Raw genomic sequence first — 27871 nt, forward strand, 5'->3', positions numbered from 1 at the left:
GGCAATACCAATTTCCCGCGGGAAAATTTGAATCTTTTATTAATTAATTTGAAGTTCATTGGAAGCATTTGTAGATACTAATAAGTAGGTTAAGAATCCTGCTCCGGCTTCGCCTGGGAGCAATTTTATGAAGGTTGAGGAAACACAAAATTAAACTCAATGTATTGAAATGTTAAATCTACAAGTTATAATTTTATTATATACATAGTAAAATGAAAAAAGAATAACTTATGTTTTTTCGTTTAAATTTAAACAATTTTATACATTGCTTTACAATTTCATTAATTCTTAATGAGGGAATATTAGAACTTTTCTAACGAAGTTACAATAGCAACTTCATTTTGAAGCAAGCATAGAAATAGGATCAGGTAATAAACCTAAAGTTTGCAAGCAAATCTGTGCTGCTTCCGCTTTAGCCTGTTTTTTGTTAGGACTTGCTACACTTGGTTTATATTCAATTCCATTTACCTTAACCTGAAATATAATGTTAGATCAGTTATATGTAAAATTTGCCAATAAAAAGTTTATAAGCTATCGGAAACCTTGAAAAGGAAATTTTTTCTGTGATCTGGTCCACATTCAAAACACAATTCATATACTGGAGCACCAAGCTTCCGCTTTGAACAATATTCGCCTAATAACGATACCGGATGTTTTCCTGTAATTTATTAATTTTAGCTTCATCGTATCAGAATTCTACGAATTATAAAGTTGAAAAGTTATTGCAATATACCTTCCAAAGTTTTGATCGCAGGCACCAATGGCTTTGCAGTTTTCCCTATTTTCTGTCCAATATCTTGTTCAGAAACGAGGCCTCTTTTATCCAATTTTACCTCGAGCTGCAACGGCTCAAGAGTACCTTCTTTATTTTTTCCCAAACCCTCCCCTGGTCGCCAACCCATCTTCTGTAGTAAAGCCATACCCATCCCACCCGAAACAGGTTGTGCTGATACTAATTGGTCCTAAATAGTTCATTAGGTTAGGATATAATTGATATTACACTATCAATCGAATTAACAGATTGTGGACGGGGGACGTGAATCGGAGTTTTTCACTTTACAAACGTTGGCGACAAAAGACGTGAATCGGGATTTTTTTATTTGTAGAACACAGAACGAGACAAACGCAAATCGTCGTTACTTAATTGTCAAGCATTTAAGACACAAGGCAATAAATCACATCATAAACAGTATTTTTAATCAAATTGGTTTCGCAGTTTCCGGTTCACAATATGTTAAGAGATAGAATAGTAGTAATATATATGTGCACTAATATATGTACATATATGTATGCAGAATAAAATAAACTCAATGCTATCTGTGATGTACCGCTCTTGACGAAATAATCAATGCTTACATATATATGTGTACAAAAAGAAGTAAAATAATTTTTATTACTTTATGTCCAATCATGATACTTCAATGTATAATTGATTATATAAAATTCTAATATTTTTTGGGTGATGATACTTACCAAAGAAATCATAAATTCGACATCACGCCGCTGAAGGTGTTTCTTCTCTGATGTAGCTACGTGCCTGTAACAAACCCTCAGGTGGATGCAGACTAATGCTAAATATCCCAGCTTTATGATAGAAAGATATAGTAACGCTTGATGAAGTCCTATGATAGGAATGCTGACGATAATTAGCAATAATCTCACAAGAGCCCATTATATAAGAAAATATTTTCGTTCTCTGATGTGCCTTAAATTTATTACATTTGTAATGAATGATATCAATCGTTTATTATTCACCTAATAAACCAGTGTACAGTTTTATCACATATTGTACACGATGTATAACATAACGGTGCTCCTGTGTCCGTGCAGGCACAGAGTCTACCTCTATACAAGAAATAGTCTGTGCCTACACCACAGTTCCTATCAGATCAATGTAACAGATCTTGATAGAGACTGTACCTGAAAACTTGTTACAGGCAATATCAGTATCAGGTAATGCATTGTTAAAAAAAACAAAAACAAAAACAAAAAAAAAGAAAACTGTGATGTATACAAGAGATATGTATTCACATCTCAGATAGGATTTTATCAATCATCTGACATGTAAATATATAATTAGATTAAGGGCTGCTATCATAAGTTTCAATGGCAAAATAAACGTGGAATGACGAACAATAAGACATAATCAGGCAGATTGTAAATAATACTGTTACCTTACGAGCCCAGGCTTGGTAACCTGAAGTAAGTTCTGCAGGCGAGAGCACTTTGGCTCCTGTACTGCCAGTAAACTGACCTGGCATCTGCTTACTTTCAGCCCACGTTTTCATCTGAAACATAACATATAAAACGGAAATGCATAATATTGTAAATATATCGTATTTTTAATCTCAGAATATTACCTCGTTTTGTGCACGATACATTTCATTTTGAGCACATACGTCATTTGGATTTTCTCTTAATTTTCTCATTGCTGCTAATCGTTGAGATACTATCGAGCCGATATCTATCAACTGTAATTATTATGTCCGTGTAAGTATACAAATATTGTTTCAAACCACCTGGAAAGGTTCTTTTTCGTACCTCTGTTGTTACTGGTTGGGTAAAAACTGTTGCTGCTTGCACTGGCTGAACAGGTGCAGGCGGAGGTATAACAGGAGGAGATTCGCTCGGCGTAGAAGCTGGTACAAACTGTTTTTTTGGTTCTGGTTTTTTTGGTATTACCGGTACCCATTCATTCTCTGTAAGAAATAAAGATTTGTATATAGTTAAATATAAAATTGTCTGTATACATCTTGGTCCCCGAAGGAATCTTACCACTTTTTCTATGATGTTGGCCGCTCGATACAGGAAATTGTAAACGTAGTTGATTCGATGATTCTACTGTTTTTTCTTGGAATGTTTTTGTCGGTAATTGTTTAGCATCCTAAAGTGTGAGAACAGTTATAATTAATAATTACGTTATTTATTTCTCGTTATATCTCGTTAAAAATATCATACTCACCCGAATATTCATAATAATAGAACTCGGTCGCCCTTTGAGCAAAAAAGGATGGTGAAAACCTTTTTCAGATTCACTTCCATCCTCTTCAGATGAAATACTAGAAAGTTCACCTAATGCTTCAGATTTTGATAATGATTTACAAAAGTCTGAAATAAGAAAAAAAGAATGTTTTATACTTATAACATAATTATTACTTTTATATTTACCTGTGAGTTCATCTACCGTTTTTCCACCAGCTTGTATCGCGGCAATTGCTTTGTCTTGTTGAGCTAATGGTAGTGTTCCTTGTTTAATCATGTTTATTGCATTTCTCCTTGCAATTTCTAATAATTTCTTCTTATCAATTTCTATTCTTTCCCTGATAAATTATACAAATTAAACATTTACAAATGGATACATACAGTGTCCTATATTAAACAAGTAATACTAACTTCCGTTCTTTACTTCTACTTCGTCCTCGTACATATTTATCTCTGCTTCTATCGTCGCTACGACTTCTATGTCTTCGCCTTTCTCTACTTTTTCCAGAATCTCGTCTATCGTTGCTTCGACTTTTATCGTGCCTATCTTTACTCCTATCTCTTCGTTTATCTCTCCCTCTGCTTCTACTTCTATGGGAGTCCGAGCGCGTTCGAGATTCGGATCTTCTTTTTTCTTGCGAGTGACAATTGTGATTATGTTTACCATCTCTGTATACTTTTTCTTTGTATTCGCCATCCATGTACAACTTTGACTTATCTACATCGTCTGTCCTTTTATCCATACCTTCGAGTCTTTTTTTCTCTTTTTCCCTCAAAATCAATCTCAAATCATTTCTTGCAGTTTTCCCCCATTTTGTAGGACTTAGCACTCTATTTTCCATTTTGTCCAATGTCGGACTTAACGTCGGCGATCTATGCGAAGTATATTGTAATGGGCTAGGACTTAACGTCGGAGTTCTGTTATCTGTACTACTATCAGATATTTCGCCATCTTCCATTCTAGCTGCTTTTTCCTTTACCTTGTTTTCTATTTCCTTCACTGTCGCGTTATAAACTGTACTGTTCTTGAGATCTTTTATTAAGATTTTTCCTTGAGCAGCTTGCTTTGATTTTTCTGCGTATAGAAAAAGTATTCGTGTGTTTAATACTGAATTTTCTTCTTTAAAAAAGAAAACAGTCGCATGGCAGTTTACTGTATATATTTAAAAAATAATATTATTTTCAATATATAACTGTTAAATAAAATACACAAACCAAGAATTTTAGGTATCAGCAATTCTTCGGGATCCTCTTCAAGCTTTTTTGAAATAGGAGGCAATTGAGGACTTTCTGAACTTTTCACAAAAGTGCTTTCCATCTGTGGCTCCTGTTTAATTGATAATACTTCTTCCAAATTTGTTGATGCAACTGTATTTTGTTTGTCAAATTCATTATCCTTATTATAACTTTTCCTGTTTACATTGTTACACGAACTATTAAGCTTTGACACTTTATTCTTAGGCTCGTCTGAATCTGATGACCTACTCGAGTCATTTTCATGCTTTCTTTTCGTCTTCTTTTTATGCTTCTTTTTCTTTTTAACATCTATTCACCACAAAAGAAGATTACATTTAACTAACGAGTGTTACAGATACCTAGATATATTTTTAATTAGTTATGATATCTTACTAGAACTTTCAGGATCGCTGTTACTTTCAGAGGAATTACGTTTCGATTTCTTTTTATGCTTTTTATCCTTGTGCTTGTGTTTCTTCTTGGTCTTCTTTTTCTTGATCTGAGACTTCTTGAGTTTCTCAGTTTTAATACTGGCATTTGGAACTTGTTGATCGGTATTCTCTGGTGATGGTATCGCTTCTTCGGCATCAAACGTGCTAAATAACTCTGTCAGTATTTCATTCGACGATTTTTCTGGCAGTCCAGGCTCCGGTTTAATTTTTATTCTATCAACACCGACAGTAGTGATTAAATTTGCAATATCAAATAAGTCTCCCATTGTTAGTACTCGCTCATTTGGCCGAACAACGAAAAACCACGATAACGAAGATTTTTACAAATTTTTACAATAAATACGTTCGATTGTACTGTCATAGTACTGTCACATTCAACCAACCGTCGCCATTTATACCTGTTTATCCAGACCAGCAGACCAGTTTGCTAGACCTAATGATCATTCGCCATTACAATACTTGAAACTAGCGACACCACTTTGCCTGAAATGCCGAACTACAAGAAATTTGAGTGTCGTATTCTTTTCCAATAATCTGTATCTCTGATTTTAATTTAATCTACCTGATTTCTCACACGTTTCTTAATATTTTCACAGCCGTAGAATGTATCGATCGATTGAGCTAATTTTTTAATCTTAATAATTTCATATACCGCGGTAAATAAAAAAAAAAAAAAAAAAAAAACCGAATGAACAAAATCAGTTAAGTGCAATTTTTAAGTTGCAAATGGAGGTAAACCGTACAAAGTCGACAATTTCAATTAGAATTCCAACTGTAAGAATGGAATGCTCTCTTTAAAAGCCAGTTTCGAGAGTTAGCAGTCCGGTTGAATGGATCGTGTTATATAAAAAAAAAATTTGGAATGTCAAGGTCAGAACTCCAAGGTACGTTGCTATACGTACACATTTACTTAGTTTGAATTCGTTATTAAAAAATCAAATCTTACTTGAAAAAATTTATGTCGTATGGGTCTTTGTACTATAGCTTCGACGATTTTCGATGATTTTAGCGCGTTTTTTTTATTGATTTATGCACTTAGTTTAACAGACAAATCATTTGAATTCAAGAGTGTACGGATAGTACATACATTGGTAATCTTGTATTAATAAACGAACAAATAAAATATGAGACAAAATTGATGTATTGACAATGTAATTTAAAATATACAAGAAATTGTGATAAATAAAAACTAAGAATGAAAATGTCCGAATGATTTCAAGTACAACATAATATTACATAAAATTTCGTAATTCTACATGATTAATGATTTTCATGAGATAAACAAATATATACTAACTACCTAGCTAATGTTTCGCTCGTTTCGAGTACCTACTCTAATGCATGATATTAACATCTATTAAAAATTTCGAAAATATCGATGAAGTTGTTTGTACTCGACATTAATGATTACGATCTTAAATAACGAAATGAAAATTTTACGAAAAGAACTTATGTTTTAGAGCTTAATAATTTAGACACTTTATTAACAGACAAATTAACGCAATGTAAGAATCATTCACAAATATAATAACTGGTAAAAAGGCAAAATTGTAATGGTCTAAATTCTACTTTATTAGCTTCTAAACCCTTCAACCCTACAGCAAAGTACTTCTTATGATTGTACGTTATATATGTTAAATACCTTTCAGTCAGAATACATGTTAACAGTAAATTTTCTTATATGTATGCAGACACGCCAATATAAAATGTTTTGATAACATTTAGAAGAACCAGTAGAAAATTAGAATTGTTTATTCAAAGTATCTAACGAAATAATGGAATATATAATAGGATTTAGAAATACTGATTAGTCAGTGACACCCTGCTTATCTTGCTACCTTAATTCTGTTTAAAAAGCGGAACCTCGAAAGATAAAAAGAAAAATGGTGTAGACAGAGCATCCTCGATCGATTAATATTTCTTAATCCTACTTCATTGTTTAATATGAAATTTTTTAGATGAATTTTCCTTTAAGATTATTTCTTTAATACATTTGATTTAAGTTGCATTGTATTGTATAAAAAAAAAAAAAAAAAGAAGAAGAGGAATTAATGTATCCCATTTTTCGTTGAAGTAATATACAATAATGCTAATCATAGCCAAAAGCAGGTGGCTAGAAAAATTCCAGCATTATTTATTAATTGAATGCAAATGCCTATTGTCTCTGTCGTTTCCTGTACCTTTTAACTCTTTGCGGTCGTATGTCGAGCGAGACTTGACAAAAATGTATGGAAATTAGAAAATTTAAACCGCAAAGGGTTAACTAAATAACATTTTCTTGCTTTTAATCATAATTGTATACACAATATACACATTTCTTGTATAATATCACCAAATTTTGTAAATCATAGAAATGCTAAGTTTCCATTGCGTAGAATATATAATATATAAATATTACAACACCCTAGATTAGTTAAGTCAAATAATTATATGTTTGTATGTAGTTTGTAATTAGATATTTATAGTTACCACTACACAAATACCCTTAAAGGCATTCTACTACACAGAGATCCTGCATATCGTATAATAAGATTCGTAAATATGATATACAAGGTGAGAACATTGGACAAAACTAAACTAGGGTAAGGAAGTGGATGTTAATTTCATTAGCATTGCAATAAAATTAAAATTGAATATTTTTTTCATTAAATTTCTATAACTTACAATTGTAAATCTGCTCATTTTTCGGCATTATATAATACTAATGACTAGACTTCATGTTTTGTTGCTATTTGTACTCTGTGTCAAGCACATTTACTTTGTTGCCTTTCTAATTAATCCAATGATACGCACAACGAAAATTTATGAATGTGCAAATAGCAACATTCAGTTGCAGGTACAGCTTATTATTCAGACAAAATTAAACAGAAAATCTTATCTCATGACCCCTTCACTCGTGATATGTAGGAATTCATCGCGATTATGAAACATATGTTTGTCCTGTTATTGATTGCATTAGAATAAATTTTATTCGCATCCTTCGTGTACCTGTGATTTAGACATCATACGAATCCTTGAAAAATTATAGAATTCTTATAGCTTGTACCCGCAGACTGGTATGCTACATGAGTCATGTCATTTAGTGCAGTTCGCGATACATTACCGCTACCAGTCGTGGATGATCGATATAAAACACTTTAATAGAAATTATATGTAGAATTTAATCATTGTCTATCACAATGTATGGAATACTATGAGAAGAATGCTCGTACAGTCATACTAACAGGCTCCCTGCATACTGCACAAGTTGTCATGCCAGGAGCACATTTAACACAAGCAACTATATGTCCACAGGGTAAAAATACTACACCCAATTCTCCATTATAACAGATTTTACACATCCTTGCATCATCTATAGGTTTATTATTTTGTGTCTTTGAATTATTCAACAAATCTTCAGTACTTCCTTTTGCAGACTCTGTAGTACTTCCGATGCTCTCTATCCCACTATCTTGAGAACCTATACTTTGAGAACTTGGACCTGGATTACTTTCTGTATCTTCTTTTTTCTCTGCTTCCATTGGTAAAGGTTGAACCTTTTTAATGAAACCAGGTAGATTCATTTGCATTGTTTCCTGAAATAAATAAGAAGAATATAAATATTTGATTTCTTCTTGTATAAATAACATAGAATTCGAAGTTTCCATACTCACCTCTTTAGATGGTGGAGATATATGTTGGCCCGTCATTTTATTTACATAATCTTGACCCTTAACCATTAATAGATAATAGCATTTAGAGAACCATTTTGCGTGCTGTTCCCATGGATCATCCTCTGGTTCCCAATCTTTTAAACCACCTCCACAATGATAACATAAAGTTTGGTCACCTTTTCCAGTATAATAAAAACCTGCATCAGCCAACTGTTCTTTTGTCTGTGGCATAAATTTTGGCCAAGTTTCAAATGTATGTAGCCTAGCATCATAGCTAGCATACTCAGAGTGTACCGGCCCTTTGGATCTTCCCAAGCCTAAACAGCTCAATTTTGCTGAACTTGGTAATTGCAACTCCGTTGAGAAATTATGGTTATCAGGACCAGAAGTTGGTCTATATTCAACGCCGTAAGGTCCGCATACATCTCCGCTTCTTGGTCTGGGTGGTAGAACAGTACTTGGATCCACTCCAATCGGTACATTGCCACAATTCATTTTGCGAATAAATCTACATCTTGCTGACCAACGTTGATGGTCTGTCATAGGGTTATCACCTTCTACCCATTGACATATTTCTACATTGCATTCGAAACATCTTACTTTATCACCCTCTCCTGTGTAATAAAATCCAGCAGCTGCGAATATTTCAGGTGCGATATATGATACAGGCCAATTTTGAAAACTTTGCAGTCTAGCTGCTTCAAAGCGATAATCAACGTTATCCACTTCATCTCTCAACACGTGCTGCGGTATAGGGGATGGTGGTGTTAAATGTGGATTTGCAGAAGGTTTAAAAGTCGAGTCACTTCCATACTCTCTGTGCTTAATAATACCGGTCATCTTGTTTAAGTTACGGATAGAAGAAATATCTTGATAGCCTCGATTTTGAAACCTATTAAAAACATAGGATTTCGTAAAACGAATAACCGACCATTGTAATTAAATTTATTATACGGACGTATTGTTAACGACAATTCTATTTATTCTTTTTGTTACAATTTATGTAATGGTAACTTTTACGATGTCACTTTACTCCGAATTGTCAAAGTTTAGTATCGGATTTGCGTAATAAAATTGAGGGACATATGGAACCGTCACGTATAAAGAAGTGCAATGTTAGGGACGCACGATCGTGTTGCACATTTATGGAAAATTGTACGTATACGTGAGTACACAAATACAGAAAGAAAGAGAGAGATAGAGATAGAGAGAGAACTTTAGTGAGTGGGACTCACTAGCTGGTCGCGATGCCGTTATGATTCGTGAATGACGGAGTATCGTTTCACACATCTACGTAACGTCGAAATAACGCAGCCTACATATCGCACACAAACGAAAACTTCCGAGAACAAGCTCGATCTCTCTCTTCGTTCTCAGAGCTACAGTTCTCATAGCCTGAACGGACGCAGCTGTAATACACACTCATGCTGTTCACCGCCCTGTGCGACGTTGCCGCTTGTATGGCCCGTATTTTAACTTCTCTTGTTGCATTACACCACTGCACGCTCATGGGAATGAAATGTATCGACAAGGGCGTAGCAACTCGTGCCTCTTTTTCTTATTTATTATTATTTCATTCGAACGACTTTCCTTTATCAAATAATTACGAATACCTGGCCACTTTATAATTACGTTTCAACAACTTTATCATAGAATTTAAACGTTATAATAAATATTATTCCTTCTATGACAATAATGAAATATCTACTACCAAGTTCGTAACTTCCTAACTTTGTAACTACACCTTCATTGTTTTCGATACAAGTATGTTTGACATTTATTTATTTTATTAGTTGCGTTGTAGCATCAACGAGAAAGCGCAGTTTATACAGGGCACTAAACCGGTTTGGTACGGCTCTGCGTTGGAAATCTACAGTGAATTCCTTTCTTCCCCTTTCCGGAACGCATACTTTTCTAATACCGTTTGCGAGAAACGAAGCTACAATTCCATTATATTTATAAATCCTGGAATTATCGAGGCACAACGCAATAAGAAACGATACAGACTCTACGTTATCGATACGTTTAATCCGAAAATAAATTCTGTTTTCAACGAAACAATATCTCTTTTGTACTAGTACTTATCTCACGTTCTCAACGATAGCACTTCTATGTGTCGTTATTCGATCAAATTTGCCTACGTCTCGTAACACGAGATATTCGTTTTCGTATGAGAACTTTAATCGCTTTCGGTTGCGAAATTCAGAGAATCAACGTTTATCTACGTTCAAGAGCATCGAAAGTAAACAAAATCGATAAAATATTAAGAACAAGCAACGACTCTGTTGCACGATGTGAAAATCAATCGTGAAATAAAATGTTTAGTATTCCTTCGAACTTTCACATCTGTTTCGTTCGTTCCGTTTAGCAACAGCGTAATCAGGAGGAAGGCGAGACACAACGGAAATTGGTATCCAAAGGAGATAGCGCAAACATTGTATAAACAGCACAGGCACGTACAGGTCGATTGTTCGTATGACGAAGAAAAGGAAACGTTTATCTTTACAATCACGTTTAATCTTTTATTTCGTATTCGTCAAGTTTGACTTCTGAAAATTCTGTACAATCTTCAGTTCCTTGAACTCGTATGGGACACATCATCGTCTCTAATAAAAAAATGGTCGTTTCCGATACGTAACTTGATTCTGATCAAATTTCTCGCTATATGTTTTAAGAGTAAAAATGATACGTGTAGTTAATAAAACGTATTATAGATGCAACATACCGAATCAGAACAACTGTGAAGTCCCCGTGAATACGCACGCACTTTGTTCTCGTTTCGTCCTTTGGCGATTATCTCTTCCGTTAATCGGTCAATTTTACACGGACACAAAGCAAACTGATTTCGGTATCAAGTACTCTAATTATTTCCTTTTTACAATAACGTATTTCGTGCGTTTAATCGAATATTGCCCGAACGATGTGAAAAAAATGAATCACTCTGTCTGCCTTTCATTAATAATCGAAGAGTCGAATTACAACACACACTATTCGTTCGAACGGAATTATATTAATTTGAAGAAAACCATATTGATACGACGCGAAAAAGATTATAAACGTGAAACGCGAGTAGTACTCTCGAACATTTCAGTGTCGGGTGTTGTGAAGAGCAATGGCGTACCTCTGTAAGCTCCTAATCCCCACTCGGGTTCGACCCAACCAAAGCGTAATAATAACGGAGGAGCGACGGAAAAGGCCATGGAAAAGGCCGTGGCCAATCTACTGCGTTCTCTCTCTTTCTCTCTCTCTCTCTATGTTTTTAGTTATACGTGCAGTTTAACGCGTAAATTTTCTCAAAACTCTTTATCGAATAAATATATTACTTGACAAAATCGATATTATTCTTCCTTCGATCTATGTACTACTCTAATTTTATTCGTATATATGTACTTGCGCTTCGCTTGCGCTGCAACTTTTCCAATCGTTTTTATATATCGTAATATGATTTCGTATCGATATATTTTTTATTTTAAAGAAGGGACAAATACAAAATATAACACGATGAAAACTACGTTGTTGATACGTCTTTCAATAATGCTTTCGCATATGCAGACATGCATATATGTATGTATATATGGAATCGTAATGCGTGGAGCTTAACACGTAATCACATGAACGAATATTTTTACGACAAAGGAATTGTAACAATCCGTCTCTGACTTCATCTTATTTATCTCTGGATCATTTTCATAAATGTAATCAATCCCTGGAATGGGTTCTGATTGTTGCTTGCTAAGTCACGCAATGTTTTAACAATGAGTCAGTCATATGAATAAAAGTGACATTGTTTAGCATATGAAGAATATATTTAACGACGAAAAAGGCATTCCCATTGTATTTTGATTGTATGGAATAAAGCTTGAGCTAAACGAGCGTTTTTGTCGTCTGAATAGTTTTTTATACAATATATAACTTGTCCTTGCTGAACATTGTATGCTTATTTATGCAGTGTATAAAATATATGTAACTTGTACTTACCTTCAGGAAATACAGATTTAACAACACTGCATCCTTCGGACAGCTCAGTATGTTAGAAACTGACAGAATATTATAGCTTACAGCTGACACATACTCTTATTATCTTCTATGCTATCTCCCTTTAAGTGTACAATGATTCGGTTTTCATTATCCTAATGGATTGTGTAAATCATAATGTTTAGAAAAATCATTATCAACTTGCACAATATTTCTTTTGTGCATGTTAAATAAAATTGTAAGTCCTGAATTTTCAATTGATAATAATGAACACATTTATTATATCAGCTACATGTGTATAGTTTAATTAACAATCAACTAATATTTTTATAATATACATCTGTACAGTTAACTAAATTCGTTAAATATATCGCTATTATACATATATACCATTTTTTAATCCCGTAATGTATAAATAAAAATTGTTATAAAAAAGGAAAATCTTGTATTCAATGTTACTTATGTAAGTATCATACTACGTATTCATACAATTCATACAAACACGTATTTTATGTATGTATTAGCTACTATACTCGCTAAGAATATTGACACAAGTTCCTTAATTTCATAGAAATTATATTAATAGCATTTTAATTACTTATTTCATTGGCTTTTGATATATCCTTTTATTTTGCGACACAAAATTATCGATATAATACTTACTATTCGGAATTGTACAAAAAAAAATTTATCTTTAATACCCTGTATCGTGTAATTTGGCTTACGATAAAAATGTACGAACGGTAGCTCGAATTTCTTCTCGACACAATAGACAATGAGTAAGAGGTAACGCACAAGAAATACAAGTTGCTAAATGTCCACATGGTAAAAATGCAACAGCTACTTCTCTATCCAGACAAGTTTTACATAAACGAGCTTCTTTTAGATTTCTATTTTCTTCTTCCAAGAATGCTGAAAATGTTCAGTAACTATAAGTTTCCATTAAAAATGGAAAAGATTATAAAATAAAAGTAGTAATTTTATTTGATAAATTTTTATTTACTCGTTTATCTTTTGATATTATACCGATTTAAAAATACTTGAGATAAGTTTTACTGATGTCACTTACCAGTTTCTTTCAATATAATGTTTGTCATTCTCTTAAAAGCACTATCTTCGCCATTAGATAGTTCAGATTTTTCTTCTTTATTCAAGGTTTCATTTTCATTTTCAATTGTTGTTTGCTGAGTATTATGTACTTCATCATCCTTATATTGCTCTGTAGGATTATCTATATGGTCCCCTACCGCATCAACTAACGAGGTACTTAATTCACTTCTGTAAAATATGTTAGTATTCGTTACATTGCTTAATATACATATGTATAATTTTATCATTAATAGACCTAGAATCATCTTCCACCACTCGTTCATTTATGAGCTGATCAGAATTTGCATATGGAATCCCAAATTCTTCCATTCGTTTTTTTAAAGGTTTTTTTACTCCAGCTACACCTGGACTTTCATCTTTTGCTACACCCTCAAGAATCTGTATAAGCATGGAACATAAATTAAAATTTTGTAAAGGTATAAATGTAATTAAATAATATCTACCGATGGATCTAGAGGTGGTCTAGTATCGATACAATGCTTGATGAATTCTTGTCCGCGTACGAGATTTACAAATTCACATTTGGGAAACAATCTTGCATGTGCAATCCATGCATTATCCGTTGCTTCCCATTGTAGTAAACCGCCATCGCAATGAAAACATCTAACATGATCCGCAATTCCTATTATAATTTTGATGTATTGGTATTTTGAAGTTAATATATAAATATTAAAGTTGAAAACAAATATTAACATTGAATGTAATTTTTACCAGTGTAATAAAACCCTGCGCTGGCTAATACTTCTGGAATTTGTTTAATATTTTTTGGCCAACCACGAAAAGTTTGTAATCTTCCTTCATATGTTGCATGATTTGGTATTTTAGAAGCTGTATGCACTTGTATTCCTAAATCTTTAAGACTCGATATTGCACCAGGCATTAACTTCACATTCTTTAAATAGAATGTATCTGTTAAAGAAAACTAAGATGAAATAATTGTTTCAGATGAAAAGAAATTACTTTTTATAAATAAATAAATACCATCCTCATCTTTTTGCAGGTAGAAATCACATTCAGGAAAATGTTTCCTATGCTCTTCATATGGATCATCGTTGGATTCCCATTCTTCCATGATACATCCACAATATGCACATTGTACCTGTAAATTAAAACACTGACTTGCATATGTATAAATAAAATAGATATCTTAAAAGATTTCTACATTTTTATATTTATTGCCTTGTCATTGCATTGAAGATAATAGAAGCCAGCTTTGGCAAGCTTTTCAGGTGATACGATAGAAGAAATTGGCCAATTAACGAATGAGTTCCATCTTTGTAATATAGTCCTATACTCTTTTCGAGGTTCTTTCCTCTCTAAGGAAGGAGTTACAGACTGATGTTTGACAATATCATTTCCTTGCAATGCTTCTGTTGATGTTGAAGCTAATCCCAAGTTAGTAGGAGACATTGGTATCAATGGGACATTACAAGTGTTGGAAGGATTTTGGACAAATGGGCAATCAGGTGCAGCTTCTCGATGACGAACCATAGCTTGATCACTATAGTTCCAATCAGAAATTTTTATTCCACATAAAAAACATTGGACCTCAACAGCATGTCCACTATAATAAAATCCTGCTTTTGCTATTCGCGCAGCATCGACTGCGGCATTTTCTGGCCAATTCGTAAATGTCTGTAATCTATTTTCTTCGACATTCATTTTGGAGCATTAATTACGATTAATTTGTAACTTCGCAGATGGAAAATATACTCGACTAAATTTCAGTAAAATTGTACGTTTCGATTTACGATATAAAGTATATGATTTTTGTATTTTACGTTTGAAGCTTCACGTTTCGACAATACATATTAATTCGATGCATACAAATATGTACTGATAACGTGACCAAAGTGACGTTTTACGTACATGCTGTAAAAATATAGTCAGCGCCACCGTCGATCCGAGGATCTACGGCTTTATTGTTGTGATTATGTGATGAGTTGGAGCTGGTTGGAGCTTGGAGCATAGAGGGCTCTTAAACCTTTTGAGTTAATATTGGTTAATATATGTATAAATTGGATGAACTGATATGTATAGTAGTTTTATGTTAACTAATGGATGCTGAGATATATATTGTATTTTTAGCACAGTAGTTACGACTAGATCATCGGACTGTTAATCCTCCATAATGTTGACATTAAAGAACATAAGTAAAGTAAGTTAATTGTTCTCAATTGTTGTTAATATTGTCAATGTTAACTTCTTTACTTATAAATTTTATTATTTTTTTGGTGAATTTTTTTTGTTTAAAACTTTACCATTATAGTTTAGTGTTTTTTTTTTGTCTAGATTCATTTGATCAGCTTACGAGCATATAGTTCTAAAGTGAAATTAAATGATGTTGTTATCGTTAGTGCTGTCAGAACACCTATTGGATCATTTTTAGGAGGACTATCTAATGTACCTGCACCAAAACTTGGAGCTGCTGCTATACAAGTATTAATCCATTCATCACAAAAATAACAATTAATAACTACAAGGACAAATGATGATTTATAATTTATTAGGCAGCTGTAGAACGTGCTGGGGTTTCAAAGGAGCAAGTTACAGAAGTTTATATGGGAAATGTTTGTCAAGCTTTCGAGGGCCAAGCACCAGCAAGACAAGCTACATTGTTTGCAGGTTCTATTTTTGAAGTAATATTTTACTTATACTATTATTTCATTTAACATCAATAACATGAAAATATTTACAATAGGTTTTCCTAAATCAACAATATGCACAACAGTCAACAAAGTTTGTGCAAGTGGTATGAAAAGCATTATGCTTGCTTCTCAGACATTGCAATGTGGACATCAAGAGATTGTTCTTGCCGGTGGTATGGAATCCATGTCTAATGTACCATTCTATCTTGCACGAGGAGAAACTAAGTATGGTGGTATGAAACTTGAGGTGTGATGAATATTTTTAAACTCTAACATTTTACTAAATTGATATATATTTTCTGAATTATCTTACTATTTATACTTTAATTAGGATGGTATTGTGTTTGATGGTTTAACCGATGTTTACAACAAATGCCATATGGGCAATTGTGCAGAAAATACCGCTAAAAAATTAAATATCACACGGAACGAGCAAGATGAATATGCTGTTAATAGTTATAAACGCAGTGCTGCAGCTTATGAAAATAAAGTATTTCAAGGAGAACTTATTTCAGTTAATGTACCACAAAAAAAAGGCAAACCTGATATTACATTTAACGAGGACGAAGAATATAAAAGAGTGGATTTTTCTAAATTTAATAAATTAAATACAGTTTTCCAGGTATAATTTTGTATCTTTTAAAAATTAGCACGTTACATTTCTAATCTAAATTTATTATAGAGAGAAAATGGCACAGTGACGGCTGGAAATGCATCAACCTTAAATGATGGAGCTGCTGCATTAATTTTAACTACTACAAATGTTGCTCAGAAAATGAATCTCAAACCTTTAGCGCGAGTTGTTGCATTCCAAGACGCGGCAACTGATCCTATCGATTTTCCAATTGCACCATCTTTTGCAATTCCTAAAGTAAAATTATTGCAGTGTACATGATCATTTACTATAACGTGTAAATTTTCGATGACGAGGCATGTATCAATTTTTAGTTACTAGAAAACGCTGGACTGAATAAAAATGACGTAGCCCTTTGGGAGATCAACGAAGCTTTTAGCGTGGTTGTGGTCGCAAATCAAAAATTACTCGATCTTGACCCTAGTAAAATAAATGTACACGGCGGTGCTGTGTCTCTTGGCCATCCTATCGGGTGAGTGTCCAATTATTTATTTAATCATCGATAGCATATATGAATATTTATAATTTTAGGATGTCTGGAGCTCGCATTGTAGTACATTTAGTACATGCTTTGAAGACTGGGGAAAAGGGTGTTGCATCTATCTGTAATGGAGGTGGTGGCGCCTCTTCAATTTTAATTGAAAAATTGTAAGTCTGTGATACGGGAAGTTTTTTATATTTTTGTACTTACACATACTATTTTTGTACTGGTGTTACCCTCGCCATGTTTAGCTAAACTTTTTTAAAGTTAACAAAATAGCCTGGGATTATACCCAATTATACCCCTATGAATTTGTAACACGATTTACACGATACTATAGAATACCTTCTACTGCATATAAAGATATGTAATTTTATACTTTACTATATTTGTTAAAGATATTTTACTATGTTACGTTGTTATGGCAAATAAACGATATTACGCAAAACTACAAGAATTTTCTTTCGAAAAATAAAAGTTCTCTGTTTCGTTCTGTAGGTGTCATCCGATATCTTCCCCGCCGACATTAACGTTATACACGAAACATCCGTGTCCGCTTTGCGACATTTTAAAAAATGAATTGCAAACACATTTTTCTGGTCAGTATCAACTGCAAGAAGTTGACATTACAGCCCCAGGAAACGAAAGATTTCTTAAACTATACAGATACGATATTCCAGTTCTGTTTTTGGAGGGGCAGTTTCTTTGCAAGCACCGTTTAGATACGGAGTATTTAGAGAGAAGATTGGCAGACTTAATCTCGTCAACAAGAAGTGATAAATATTAGTATAATTAATAAATATAAATATGAATTAAAAGGAAGAGAGATAATAAACATTAATTTTGGGGGGTCCCCTTCGATCGAGACCTCGGGCAGACGACTTTTTTCGCATTTCGTATTTATTTAAAGTGTTAAGGATACATTAGATGCCTTATTACACTACCAAATGTTGTTAAATTAATATAAACATGCAACCTTTCCGTACATTTTTCTTAATCTTCAATCCCTTACTTTACCTTAAACTAAGACCAAACTAAAGTGTAACTATTTTACTTTTACATCTTTTATAATGCATGCATCTTACAGCTAACTTATATTCATTAATATTAATATTAATTTTGTATACTAAACGGGGTGAAACGCAAGTGTCTGGATGACGAATTTTTTGGATTTTGGGGTTTATTATTTTTTATTATTTATTCGGGAGTGAGGATAATTACTTATCTATAATTTAGGAGTCGAAGTTGTATTTATTCTCAAACATTCGTATTAAAAATTAAAGGTAGTTTCAGAGCACTTTTCGTCTATAGGATAATGCGCCACTGGCTTTCGTCTATACTTGTTCTGTCTTCGGATCGCCTCTACTCTTTTTCACCCTCTCCTGTGTTCTTTGCCTCTTTCCTCTTGGTTCCCTTTCTCTCCGCCATTGGGTCTTGCATACTCTCTTTCCGATGGGTAAGCAGCCAGGCAGGCAAGCAGGCAAGCACGCCCACACCGACACACACCGAAGATCGACAGTGAATTGGTGAATGCACGCATCGGACTCTCCTTGCCGACGTTCGTTCTTTCTCAGTGCGTGGCTTACTCGGATACCGTGAAGTACATCACTTGTTTCATATCATCTACGTGGCGCGTTGCAGCGAACGCTTCGCTCTCAACTCTTCGGACAAAGACACTCGAAGAACCTAGAAAGAAACTAGACGTAGACGAATACGTGCCCTTTAAAGTCACAGAAATCGAACGACGAATGCTCGTTGGTTCGCCGTCCGCAGCAGTCGTGCCATCGAAATCACTTCGCGAGTGCCCCGTCTGTTTTTTTCCGAGCGACCACGTTTAACCAGTGCCAAGAATAACGGAGCTACCAAATGCATAATGGAACCCAAACTAAAGTTACAAGAATCCCAGTAATTCGGTGACACCTTAAACCCCCCTCTCGATCCTAATCTCTGTAAACAGAAAGGTGCGATCGTTCTCAACGATTTTCAATCGGAGATCCGTTGAAAGTGGATTCGAAGATCGATGGATCGCGAGTATCCCCTTGCGGATAGAAATTCCTTCGCTTTCATGTGGAATCGAACAATTTTATTGGCGAAACGGTAATACAAACCACGAGTGCTCTCCTTTACGATCGTGGATAAAGAGAAACTTGAATTCTTCTCGTAAAACCAATCGTCGTAAAGTTGGCGGAAAAAAGCTTTGTTTAAATTTCATTTGTTCAAACACCACGAGTGCAATATGTTTTGGTTATCCTCGGTAACTTCCACGTTCTCGATACTGTGCGAAACATAGAAAGCAATGCGAGGGTACCGATGTAAAAACAGAATTAACAAAAATTCGAGGACATTGAAATCTTGTAAGTTTATATCGCCGCTTTCTATTTTCTTCTAGATCGTAGTCTTATTAATCTCGTTTCGTATTAGTTCGTTTGTCCATCGCGATAGTCTCTATGTTGTACACAGAAGTGCATGGACGTTACCGAAGGAATGAAACGTACTATAGTTGAAACGGTTGAATAAATAACCAATGTTTACTCTTAAACTTTTTCGTAAAGACACGTCGAAGAAAACCATGGGCTATGAGTAGAATCGAACCTTTTTTTTTTTTTGTGTTTTAATAGGCTCGTCGCTGGCCAAGCCAGCTCGCAATATTTTTAGATGGGTTTATGCTCGGACTCGATTGGTTCACGAATTTTAGAGTCGTTAGATCTCGCGGAACGTTGACCGCGTCGAGTCGTTCGATCGTTTTCACGTAAATGCATTTTTTCATACGGTAGAGTGACGTAAGTGTAAAACAAGAGACGTGTGCCACTCGTATTATTGTACGTGCACGCGGTTTTCGTGTCCCGCGTAAAGATCTGCTCGATCACAAGTGGAATAACCGGATTTTAAATCTATCAATTTAGCCTTGCACCGGTGTTTTTGTGCTCTCGAAGAAATTGTCCAAAGAAATGAGATCCTCCTTTGCCTGGAAGCCTGAATCTCGCGCGATCGGCTCTACTGGAAGCGTGGGCGTCTTGAATTTTGGAAATCGTTTTTGAAAAGAAGGAACGAAGGTATGTAGAAACTGTTTTATTGGTAATACTTTAAGTGCGAACGCCTCTATATTCATTTCGTTGAACTTATGGGCGTTAACGCGATTAGAAAACTATTAACGACATCTTAAAGATAGTCGCTGCTGTTGTAAATGTCCAAGAGTGGTTAGCCTTCGGATGCGAATCGGCGATCGTTGCGTATTGGTCGTAACGTCGAACATACTCGCCAGTGTATTTATCGCATTTTGTTTAATAAACACGATCAGGAATTAAATATCGTAAATGAAACATTCGTAGTTCGTTATAAAATTGATAAGACGAACACGTTGGGCCGTGAAAAAAAGTTGTTTGTCGTTGCAGTGTCTTCTTCCTTAAGAATTTTAATATGAAAGGAACCACTATCTCTATTAAACGATATAGGACTATTTATTCTTCATAGAACGGTGTATCGTATTATATCGGGCTGTCTGGAAAGTCCGTGGCGATTTTTAGTAGGCGACACAGGTCTGAATATGTCGGAATGGCTGAAAACAAATATAACATGTATACATTCCTTAAAATGTGGAAAAGTTGTGGAACAAAATGGTACATATATAACTCAATAAATATACATCAAAATTCAAATATACCTTTGAATTTTTCTTAAAAATAGGCACGAACTTTCCGGACAGCCCAATGATATTAGACGAAAATATGTACTCGTTCGATTTTCTTTGGTGCTCCTGTAACCGAACTATAGCCTGACAACCAAGATTCGCTCCGATTTCTGAATTTATTTTTCCAACAGATAGTGGCCCCGGTTTTATTTTCAATCTGCACTTTGAAACGGTCAGTGTCAGGGCCGGCGCAAGGCACGTTCAGCGTGTTCGCCGGAACCCGGCCCCCCGTTTTAAAAGGCCCCCGCGGTCTACGAAAATTACTCAATTAAAAGGCGTCGATTTTCATTAATTTTTTACAGAACAGATAATACCATTAACAAATGGAGGCAATTTTTTCTGAGATGCAAGACATTTTTTTAGTAGCGACGATTAAATTGAAAGGAGTAACAAAAATCATCAAAGCATTATTATTCAATATTCATCTTATAAAAACTATATAGCATTCGTAAATAAATAATTCGTCGTTGTAAAATTCAAGTGTAGTATTTGAATGTGAATTCAGGCCCCGCAACATTTTTGAACCCGACCCCTGGTCAGTGTTGTTGTTTTAGGATGTCGATTAGCACGAAGCACGCAGAAATATTCTCGTGGCGTTGTCCTGGTTCGTGATTCACGGATGAGCTATGTAGATCCGTTGCCAGCTGAGAAGGTCCGGTTACTGGTTACCTGTTACCTGGACAAGTGTGCTGGCAACGGTCTCGTCCTGAAATATCGACCCAGACGCAACTTCCAGAACGATGGATTTCCGAAAATTTTCTCGATTCCCGTTACGCGTGCTCGTTGCGCGTTTATTACGGCAGGTACGCAAAACAGAGGTGGTTACTACGCCGTTTGAGGTGATCGATTTTCTAAACACGGGATTCTGCGGGAACAGTGTAAATAAATAAAGCGAGGGGACGATTAATCACCTTCTGCGTAGAATACCTTTGGTAGGGGGCGTCTCGAGACAGATATCATTCGGAAACACTGCCATCCGGAACGTAAGTGGCGAGGGAAATGAATCAATTACCGAGTGACTCATTTAAAGGGGGTATTTTAGCGTAGAAAAATGATTTCAGATTTTATTGCGATTATTATTCAGACAGCTAAAAACCTTTTCTAGGCAAATGTATCAATTACCGAGTGAGTCATTTAAAGGAGGGTATTTTAGCGTAGAAAAGTGATTTCAGATTTTATTGCGATTATTATTCAGACAGCTAAAAACCCTTTCTACTGTTGGAATTAAAAGTTCAACGAACCGCGGGTCTCGCGGCTAGCACAGCTAATTCCATTGATCACGACTACAATAAAGCAAGATAGGTCGCGCATGCTACCGTTGGTACGCGACGTTTTTTTCCCCGAACAAGTCGCAAAGCATCGCCCGTTAATGCTCTACCTGGCAACAATAAATTAAATTAATGTAGAAGCGGTTGCTCTGCAACTCGTGTCGTTGAACCGTGAAGAAACAGGTTGGCCGCGAAGCGAGAAAAAAGATGTAGAGAATATGTTTATTGTAATTGTTCGCTTTGCGTTTCAGTCAGTGGTTTGGCCCCGTTTAGAGGAAAATGGTGGAAATAATATGAATGAACACGAAGTTATAGATAATAATTGCATAATAGTAGGAAGCAATTAGCAATACAGTATCGGTGAAAAATTAGCTTTAAACCGATGACGAGTGCGTTCACCTACGATTAAGGAATAGTGGAAAGTTTATACTTAAAATGAGACAAGGAAGTTGGTGGGGATAATAATAATTTGGATCGTTACGGCATCGATCCATGCTAACTACTGCTAATTGAAATGGCAAATGAATCATATCAAAGGTATTACTATCTACGCTTGAATATAATTCAATGAATTTTCTCCGCTACTCGATACGTTTAATTTTCATCGTAGGCATGCTTCAATGTTCGCAAAAAGTAATTACGCGTTTCTAGCGTAATTGCGTTCCTCGGGTTCAGTTCGATCGATCTTCCGGTTGCGTTCGAACAATCGAAGCTCGCGGATCGCGTTTAGCGCTGCCTCGTTAATAGAGTCTAATAATATGACACAATCGTCGTAGCTTCAGCTTATTTCCTTCGACTGTCCAGCATTCGCACGTGCCTTCTTACGCGGTACAGGTGAGGACCGATTCTGTTTCGAGTCAGTAATCAGAGCATGGCATCCGTATGGATTTTCCGTAACGTTCGTCGATATTTTCGAAACGGTGAGTGACAAGCTAACAGTTTTCTGCGAAAATTTAAGAAAGGATCGTCCTGGGAATATTCGAGGGTGGGATCGATCTCGATCCTATTAGAATACGGGGCGAAGATATTTCATCTTCGTGTCAGGTGAATGTGGGACAGGTTCAGACGGTCAGAGAGGAAAACAGTTGGCCCACTTTGTTCGTGGGAAGAGGCTAGTCTTATCGTAGACGTTCATCGCGGAACTAGACGCTGTTTACACGATCAAAATACAGCAGATAATTACCCCCAGTAAGAACATTCTTTTCTGCCGATTAATGTCAAAAATCACGTGAAAACCTTTTTCTTTCTTTTTTTTTTCAAAACATTTTTGTATCATTTCCAATTATCGAAAAATGATGAAATTAACGTCAATGGATCCGAAAAACGTTAAATTTTAATAAACAAAAAAAATGCGTAGCGCCCTCCTTAAACGAGAAGAGTATCATTTGGCGCAGGAATAAATTTCAATGAACGTTCAGTTTCATCTTGTCTCTTTCCAGACAGTGGCCAGCGCAAAATGACGTCGAACGAGGATGGCGACCTGATCGACCTCGGGAACGACGTGTGCGTGCCACGGGTGCCGGTTCCAGAATCGTTGCCCGAGGAACAGGAACACCTCCTCGACGTGTGCCCGCCGAAATTGGAGGAAACGCTCTCGTTGACCAGAAAACAGGAGCAAGTGCAGAGCGTGAGCGACAACGGGGACGTATTGGTCACGCTGGGTCACGACCAGGTGGTGCCGATACGCAAGAGGATCGACGTTGTTTCCTCCGACACGATAAAAAGGGTGCGCGACATTACCAGGAACTTGGAACCAGTTATAAGGAAGACTTGTTCCGATATTAACGAGGAGCACCAGGACACGGTCGACCACGGGAGTACGTCGAATCGCGAGAAGCACGAGGACGAGACGTTCGAGGCCCAGGAGATCAACAACGCCTTCAATTTCCTCACGGAGCACGACGACACGGAGGACCAGGCGGAGACGAGTCGCGACGAGCTCGAGGATTTCCATGCGTCGGTGCTGTTGACGCGGCCTGAAAAGGAGGATTTGCTGAGCTTTCATCGGGGATCTTCGAGGTCCTTGAACTGGATGTCCCCTGGTAGCTATTTCGTTAAGGACGATGGCGATCTGGATAATCCTGCTTTCGAATTGTCTCCCAGTTCGAACAAGCTCTGCGAAAATATCTCGAGGAAGATTAGATCCGTGTCCGTTGGTAACGAGCTCGAGGCAGGTAGTCAGGCTATTGTGAAGAAACGCTGCCTAAAAGAGGATGCATTTGGCAGAACGGTCGAGAGGTCATCGTTTCAACGCATGCATCGTAAATCATGGACGGAGGGAACCAATAGTCTTAAGACTAGATCGAGGGACGTTTTTTCGCGAACCGATAGGTCGACTAGTTTGGGAGATTACAGCTGCGAGCCGTCGACATCCGATATTCACCGACAGTCCAGCTTTATTTCGAGGTACGAATTGTTATTCGTCGTGGTTTTTCAGGCTTTTATACAACGCGAGGTACTTAACCCATTCAGCCTCCATTTCATTTGAAAGGAAGACCCTGGTCAGTGCCTCGCCTTGTATACTTTGTTTTCGAAAGTATTAGTTTTAATAATAATTACAGGAGCAGTGAAAGTAACGCTGCTATTATTATCTACGGAGCGTACAACGAATGCTTTGCGTGATTGTAATGCATTAGCAGTGACGTAAAAGTGAAGCGACCGTAAGCCAAACGAGCTAACAATCGAATAATGTTCGTCACATTGAAAATTGTCAGGCTCGTGCCTGACTTTGGGTGGGATTAGATTTAGGGTGGAAAAGAAGGAATTCAACATCGTTATGACGTACAAACATTTCGCTAAAATATTCTATTCAGTTACGATAACAACGCGAACGCGTGGTTGGTTCGCGTCTATCAAGTTAGGTTCGTGTTCCTAATCAAAGAGTCGAATCGACCAGTCACGGTCAACGCAAACTTAGTACAAACTTATCAAAGATGCTAGCCAAATCTTGTGATAATAGGAGTAAAACGTAGCCTGTCTGGCGTCGAGTAAAAACAAAGGAATAAAAAGAGACCCACGTATATCGCGTTTTTGCAAATGGAAGTGGTGGGTGAGCTCCGCTATCGTGCGTTGACCTTAACGATATTAAATATTTAGAGGGTACGAACTGGAGAAAGTCGAAACTCGCTAAGGGAGTGAAAAATGTGAAGTACGATTTATCGGTACATCTAGATTGGACGATAGGCGGATGTAGGGTGCGGGTAGCACTCACGGGGATCGAATGGAACGGTGAAAAGGGCTTTTGAGGGGTATTCGTTGCACGACGAGAACCGCCAACCGGAAGTAGTGCCACGAGAGTTCGTGCGCGAGAAGCATGGATTCAAGTCGATCTAACGTCGAGCAGATCCCCGAAGTGGCACGTGCAGCCACGCCTGAGAAACAAAGGATTCTCGCTTAGAACTTTCGCCGTGACTGTTTATTTAGGGCACACGGACCCTAAATACCGCACACCGTTTCTTCGCGATACTTTTCTGCGCGTAAAAGTAGATTCTACTTCAGGGACTTTCCTAGATCCATTTCTCGATTCTCTTCTGAAAAAACGACTCAATTGGGAGTGTAAAGGGTTGACAAGGCTAGCAATAGTAATGATAGTAATAATCGAAGCATACTAATGATATCGTGAGGCTGATGAAGTAAAACGTTCTTTTTCAGTTTTTCACGGGAGGAGGGCCTGGATACGGGTCCCGAGGACGGATGTTCGGAGTGCTCGGAAGTAGATTGGTCGTGGCTAGAGGAAGTGGAGTGCCCGCGGCCCACGGACTCGTCGTTAGCACCCGTTGCGGTTGACGAGGTTCAGGAGAACAGTGAACCGCACCGTGGGGGGAGCGCATCCCCCACCAGCGATAATGGAAGGCGCAAGCGCGGCTGCGAGCATCGTGCTACCGATGCGGGCTGCAGTGCCGCGATGTCCGTCTCCGGGACGGCAAAGTCCTTGGTGGTCGATGGCTCGCGATGGTCGACCTCCGACCCGTTGTCCGATCTCGATCAGGTCACCGATCGCGATGACACGGCGCGTTGCAACGCGGGCAACGAGGCAGTCGCTCGCGAGACGCGCGACAACGCGACCACCGTGGTGAATTCGTGGGTACGCGCATCCATGAGACGTTTGCGCCACTTGAGACTACCGGAAGGCACCGAAAGACAACGCAGCGCCGACCCAAACACTCGTCGAGGAGCGGTGGTGTCCGCGCCGAACTCTTTGCCCGACATAGCGCTGATAGCGCCAGAGATATTGGCGGCGCAGACGAACGGCACTTCCGGTACCCTCCTGAGGCCATCCAGCGCCCCCGCGAGGAACGCGAATAGTTCGACCGTTGTGTCACCGCGAAGGGGTGGCAGACAGGCCAGGGGAAGTCGATCGCAGGCCACGCGTAGTCGCGAGGTGTCCTCCAGGCAAAGCAGCGTTCTTTCCACGACCACGGGCAGCGACATCACCTCAGGAACGACGACGTGCTCCAGCTCTTTCGGCGGTGCTTCCACGAGTCCACCTTCCAGCACGGTGACCAGTCCGCAGCGCATCGCTTCCAGACGGTGAGTGCTGTTTTACAGCGTTCTCAGCTTTTGTTTGGTTTTTGTTAAGCTTTAATTATACCCGATAATATCTGTAAAACAGTCGAGTATCCAGTACAGAACGTGCCAAAATCGAATAGAGTTAGATTAAACCTTCCCTTGTTAACGTCGTCACACTTTCGTTTATAAAGTTTCGAGCTCCCTAAGGAGAACACCGAATTCACGGTTTTTTGGAAACGTTTATCGGTGATTGTTTTGTTGTTAACGACTTCCTAGACAGCGTCGAGTCCAATTAGAGCGTTTGGTCCTCTTTCGTTTAAACCTCTTGCCACACTCGCCGGAAACGAGAATCGGCTTAACGAGTTTGCTGTTGCTGGTTGCTCGTCCAAGCTTGACACTGCTCGCGCTTTAGATCCCTCTTACGCAAACCGTCGATACACTTCGTGGGCAAGGTGTTAGGAAATTAATCCAGAAAATTACTTCCACAAAGTATTCCAACCGATACGTTCGCGGTGCCGTGTGCTTTTGTTCCGTTTCGCTCGAAGAAATCCTCGCGCCGTTTAACCGGAGGGCGTTTCGGTCAAAAATAATTAAAGCTTCGACTATGGGCTGTTGAATTACTCCATAGGTACTCGAGTGCCAGGAATAAACTACGAATGTCTAGATATCAGAATAATATTACTTGGATTACATCGCGCGTGTTGTACGGTAAATTTAATCGTATAAGCATACTAACGAGCACAACCGTGATATCGATCTCTTCTTTAAACGCATAAATTTGAACGATGCGTGTTTTACATCGTGGATTACTATTTTATTCTTTTGTTTTCGTATTCCAGAAGTCCGTGTAACGTTTTCCCTACTGCTTGGTCTGTTTTTTTATTTTCTATTTATACCTTTGTATGAAAAGAATATTCTGTTTCAATATTCGAATCCCTCGAGCGTAGTAACATTCGAGTGGACAAAATATGGTACAAGTAGTCATCAAGCTCCGAAATTGGTTTTAATTGCGCGACAACGAAAGCGAGACAGGGGACGGTCGTATTTGGCCTCGGTGCGTTTCATTGTTAAACTACTCGGCTTTGGAGACGACAATGAACAAAGGAACGCCGAGTTATTTAATTATTGTCGTAATAAACATTCAACGGGTACGAGCGTATAAACCCTGAGGCTTGGAAGCCAGCGTGTCAAGAATAATTGACGACGAGAGTTGCGACAGCTCTTCGCGAACGTCG

At 37.2% G+C, this 27871-nt stretch overlaps 5 protein-coding genes across 13 annotated transcripts in view; 2 read left to right on the forward strand and 3 right to left on the reverse strand.

The window, feature by feature from the left end:
- Window positions 1-164: 164 nt before the first annotated feature.
- LOC128880133 (protein Son-like) lies at window positions 165-5664 on the reverse strand. 4 transcript variants are annotated; one of them, XM_054129867.1, is made up of 12 exons: window positions 4612-5655; window positions 4198-4527; window positions 3394-4057; window positions 3169-3320; window positions 2963-3108; window positions 2776-2884; window positions 2542-2699; window positions 2361-2471; window positions 2175-2288; window positions 734-962; window positions 543-658; window positions 165-474 (listed from the first exon to the last, which is right to left on the reverse strand). In XM_054129867.1, exons 1-12 carry the CDS (start codon window positions 4934-4936, stop codon window positions 337-339), a joined length of 2592 nt encoding a protein of 863 aa, XP_053985842.1. In that variant the 5' UTR covers window positions 4937-5655; the 3' UTR covers window positions 165-336. The 4 variants fall into 4 exon arrangements, 3 of the variants coding, with proteins under 3 accessions (XP_053985842.1, XP_053985864.1, XP_053985856.1); XM_054129889.1 differs by lacking the exons at window positions 165-474; window positions 543-658 and adding an exon at window positions 1474-1537 and having other exon boundaries at window positions 733-962; window positions 4612-5664; XM_054129881.1 differs by lacking the exons at window positions 165-474; window positions 543-658 and having other exon boundaries at window positions 733-1537; window positions 4612-5664.
- A 129-nt stretch (window positions 5665-5793) lies between these two features.
- LOC128880166 (putative inhibitor of apoptosis) lies at window positions 5794-12407 on the reverse strand. 2 transcript variants are annotated; one of them, XM_054129958.1, is made up of 3 exons: window positions 12302-12407; window positions 8324-9215; window positions 5794-8245 (listed from the first exon to the last, which is right to left on the reverse strand). In XM_054129958.1, exons 2-3 carry the CDS (start codon window positions 9161-9163, stop codon window positions 7862-7864), a joined length of 1224 nt encoding a protein of 407 aa, XP_053985933.1. In that variant the 5' UTR covers window positions 9164-9215; window positions 12302-12407; the 3' UTR covers window positions 5794-7861. The 2 variants fall into 2 exon arrangements, with proteins under 2 accessions (XP_053985933.1, XP_053985923.1); XM_054129948.1 differs by lacking the exon at window positions 12302-12407 and adding an exon at window positions 11049-11438.
- Window positions 12408-12612: 205 nt separating this feature from the next.
- LOC128880161 (putative inhibitor of apoptosis) lies at window positions 12613-15226 on the reverse strand. The gene is made up of 7 exons (XM_054129934.1): window positions 14588-15226; window positions 14390-14507; window positions 14120-14317; window positions 13852-14030; window positions 13644-13786; window positions 13368-13576; window positions 12613-13210 (listed from the first exon to the last, which is right to left on the reverse strand). Exons 1-7 carry the CDS (start codon window positions 15068-15070, stop codon window positions 13020-13022), a joined length of 1521 nt encoding a protein of 506 aa, XP_053985909.1. The 5' UTR covers window positions 15071-15226; the 3' UTR covers window positions 12613-13019.
- A 154-nt stretch (window positions 15227-15380) lies between these two features.
- Window positions 15381-18150, forward strand: LOC128880148 (acetyl-CoA acetyltransferase, mitochondrial). 3 transcript variants are annotated; one of them, XM_054129904.1, is made up of 10 exons: window positions 15381-15399; window positions 15497-15566; window positions 15701-15847; window positions 15919-16033; window positions 16110-16303; window positions 16388-16678; window positions 16739-16927; window positions 17005-17162; window positions 17222-17338; window positions 17670-18150. In XM_054129904.1, exons 2-10 carry the CDS (start codon window positions 15540-15542, stop codon window positions 17956-17958), a joined length of 1527 nt encoding a protein of 508 aa, XP_053985879.1. In that variant the 5' UTR covers window positions 15381-15399; window positions 15497-15539; the 3' UTR covers window positions 17959-18150. The 3 variants fall into 3 exon arrangements, with proteins under 3 accessions (XP_053985879.1, XP_053985895.1, XP_053985886.1); XM_054129911.1 differs by lacking the exon at window positions 15381-15399 and having other exon boundaries at window positions 15421-15566; window positions 15798-15847; XM_054129920.1 differs by lacking the exon at window positions 17670-18150 and having other exon boundaries at window positions 15398-15566; window positions 17222-17628.
- Window positions 18151-18291: 141 nt separating this feature from the next.
- Window positions 18292-27871, forward strand: part of LOC128880116 (sodium-dependent transporter bedraggled) — a 37853-nt gene continuing 28273 nt past the window's right edge. For 2 of the 3 annotated variants that reach the window (XM_054129839.1, XM_054129845.1), the window contains exons 1-3: window positions 22984-23047; window positions 23567-24533; window positions 25779-26657. In XM_054129839.1, the coding sequence (XP_053985814.1) occupies window positions 22999-23047; window positions 23567-24533; window positions 25779-26657 (1895 nt within the window). In that variant the 5' untranslated portion in view covers window positions 22984-22998. Of the gene's footprint in view, window positions 19269-20074; window positions 20225-22983; window positions 23048-23566; window positions 24534-25778; window positions 26658-27871 lie in introns of those variants that run through there. The other variant, XM_054129854.1, reaches the window with a different exon arrangement.

This window comes from Hylaeus volcanicus, chromosome 1, assembly GCF_026283585.1.
Source record: "Hylaeus volcanicus isolate JK05 chromosome 1, UHH_iyHylVolc1.0_haploid, whole genome shotgun sequence".
NCBI lineage: Eukaryota > Metazoa > Arthropoda > Insecta > Hymenoptera > Colletidae > Hylaeus > Hylaeus volcanicus.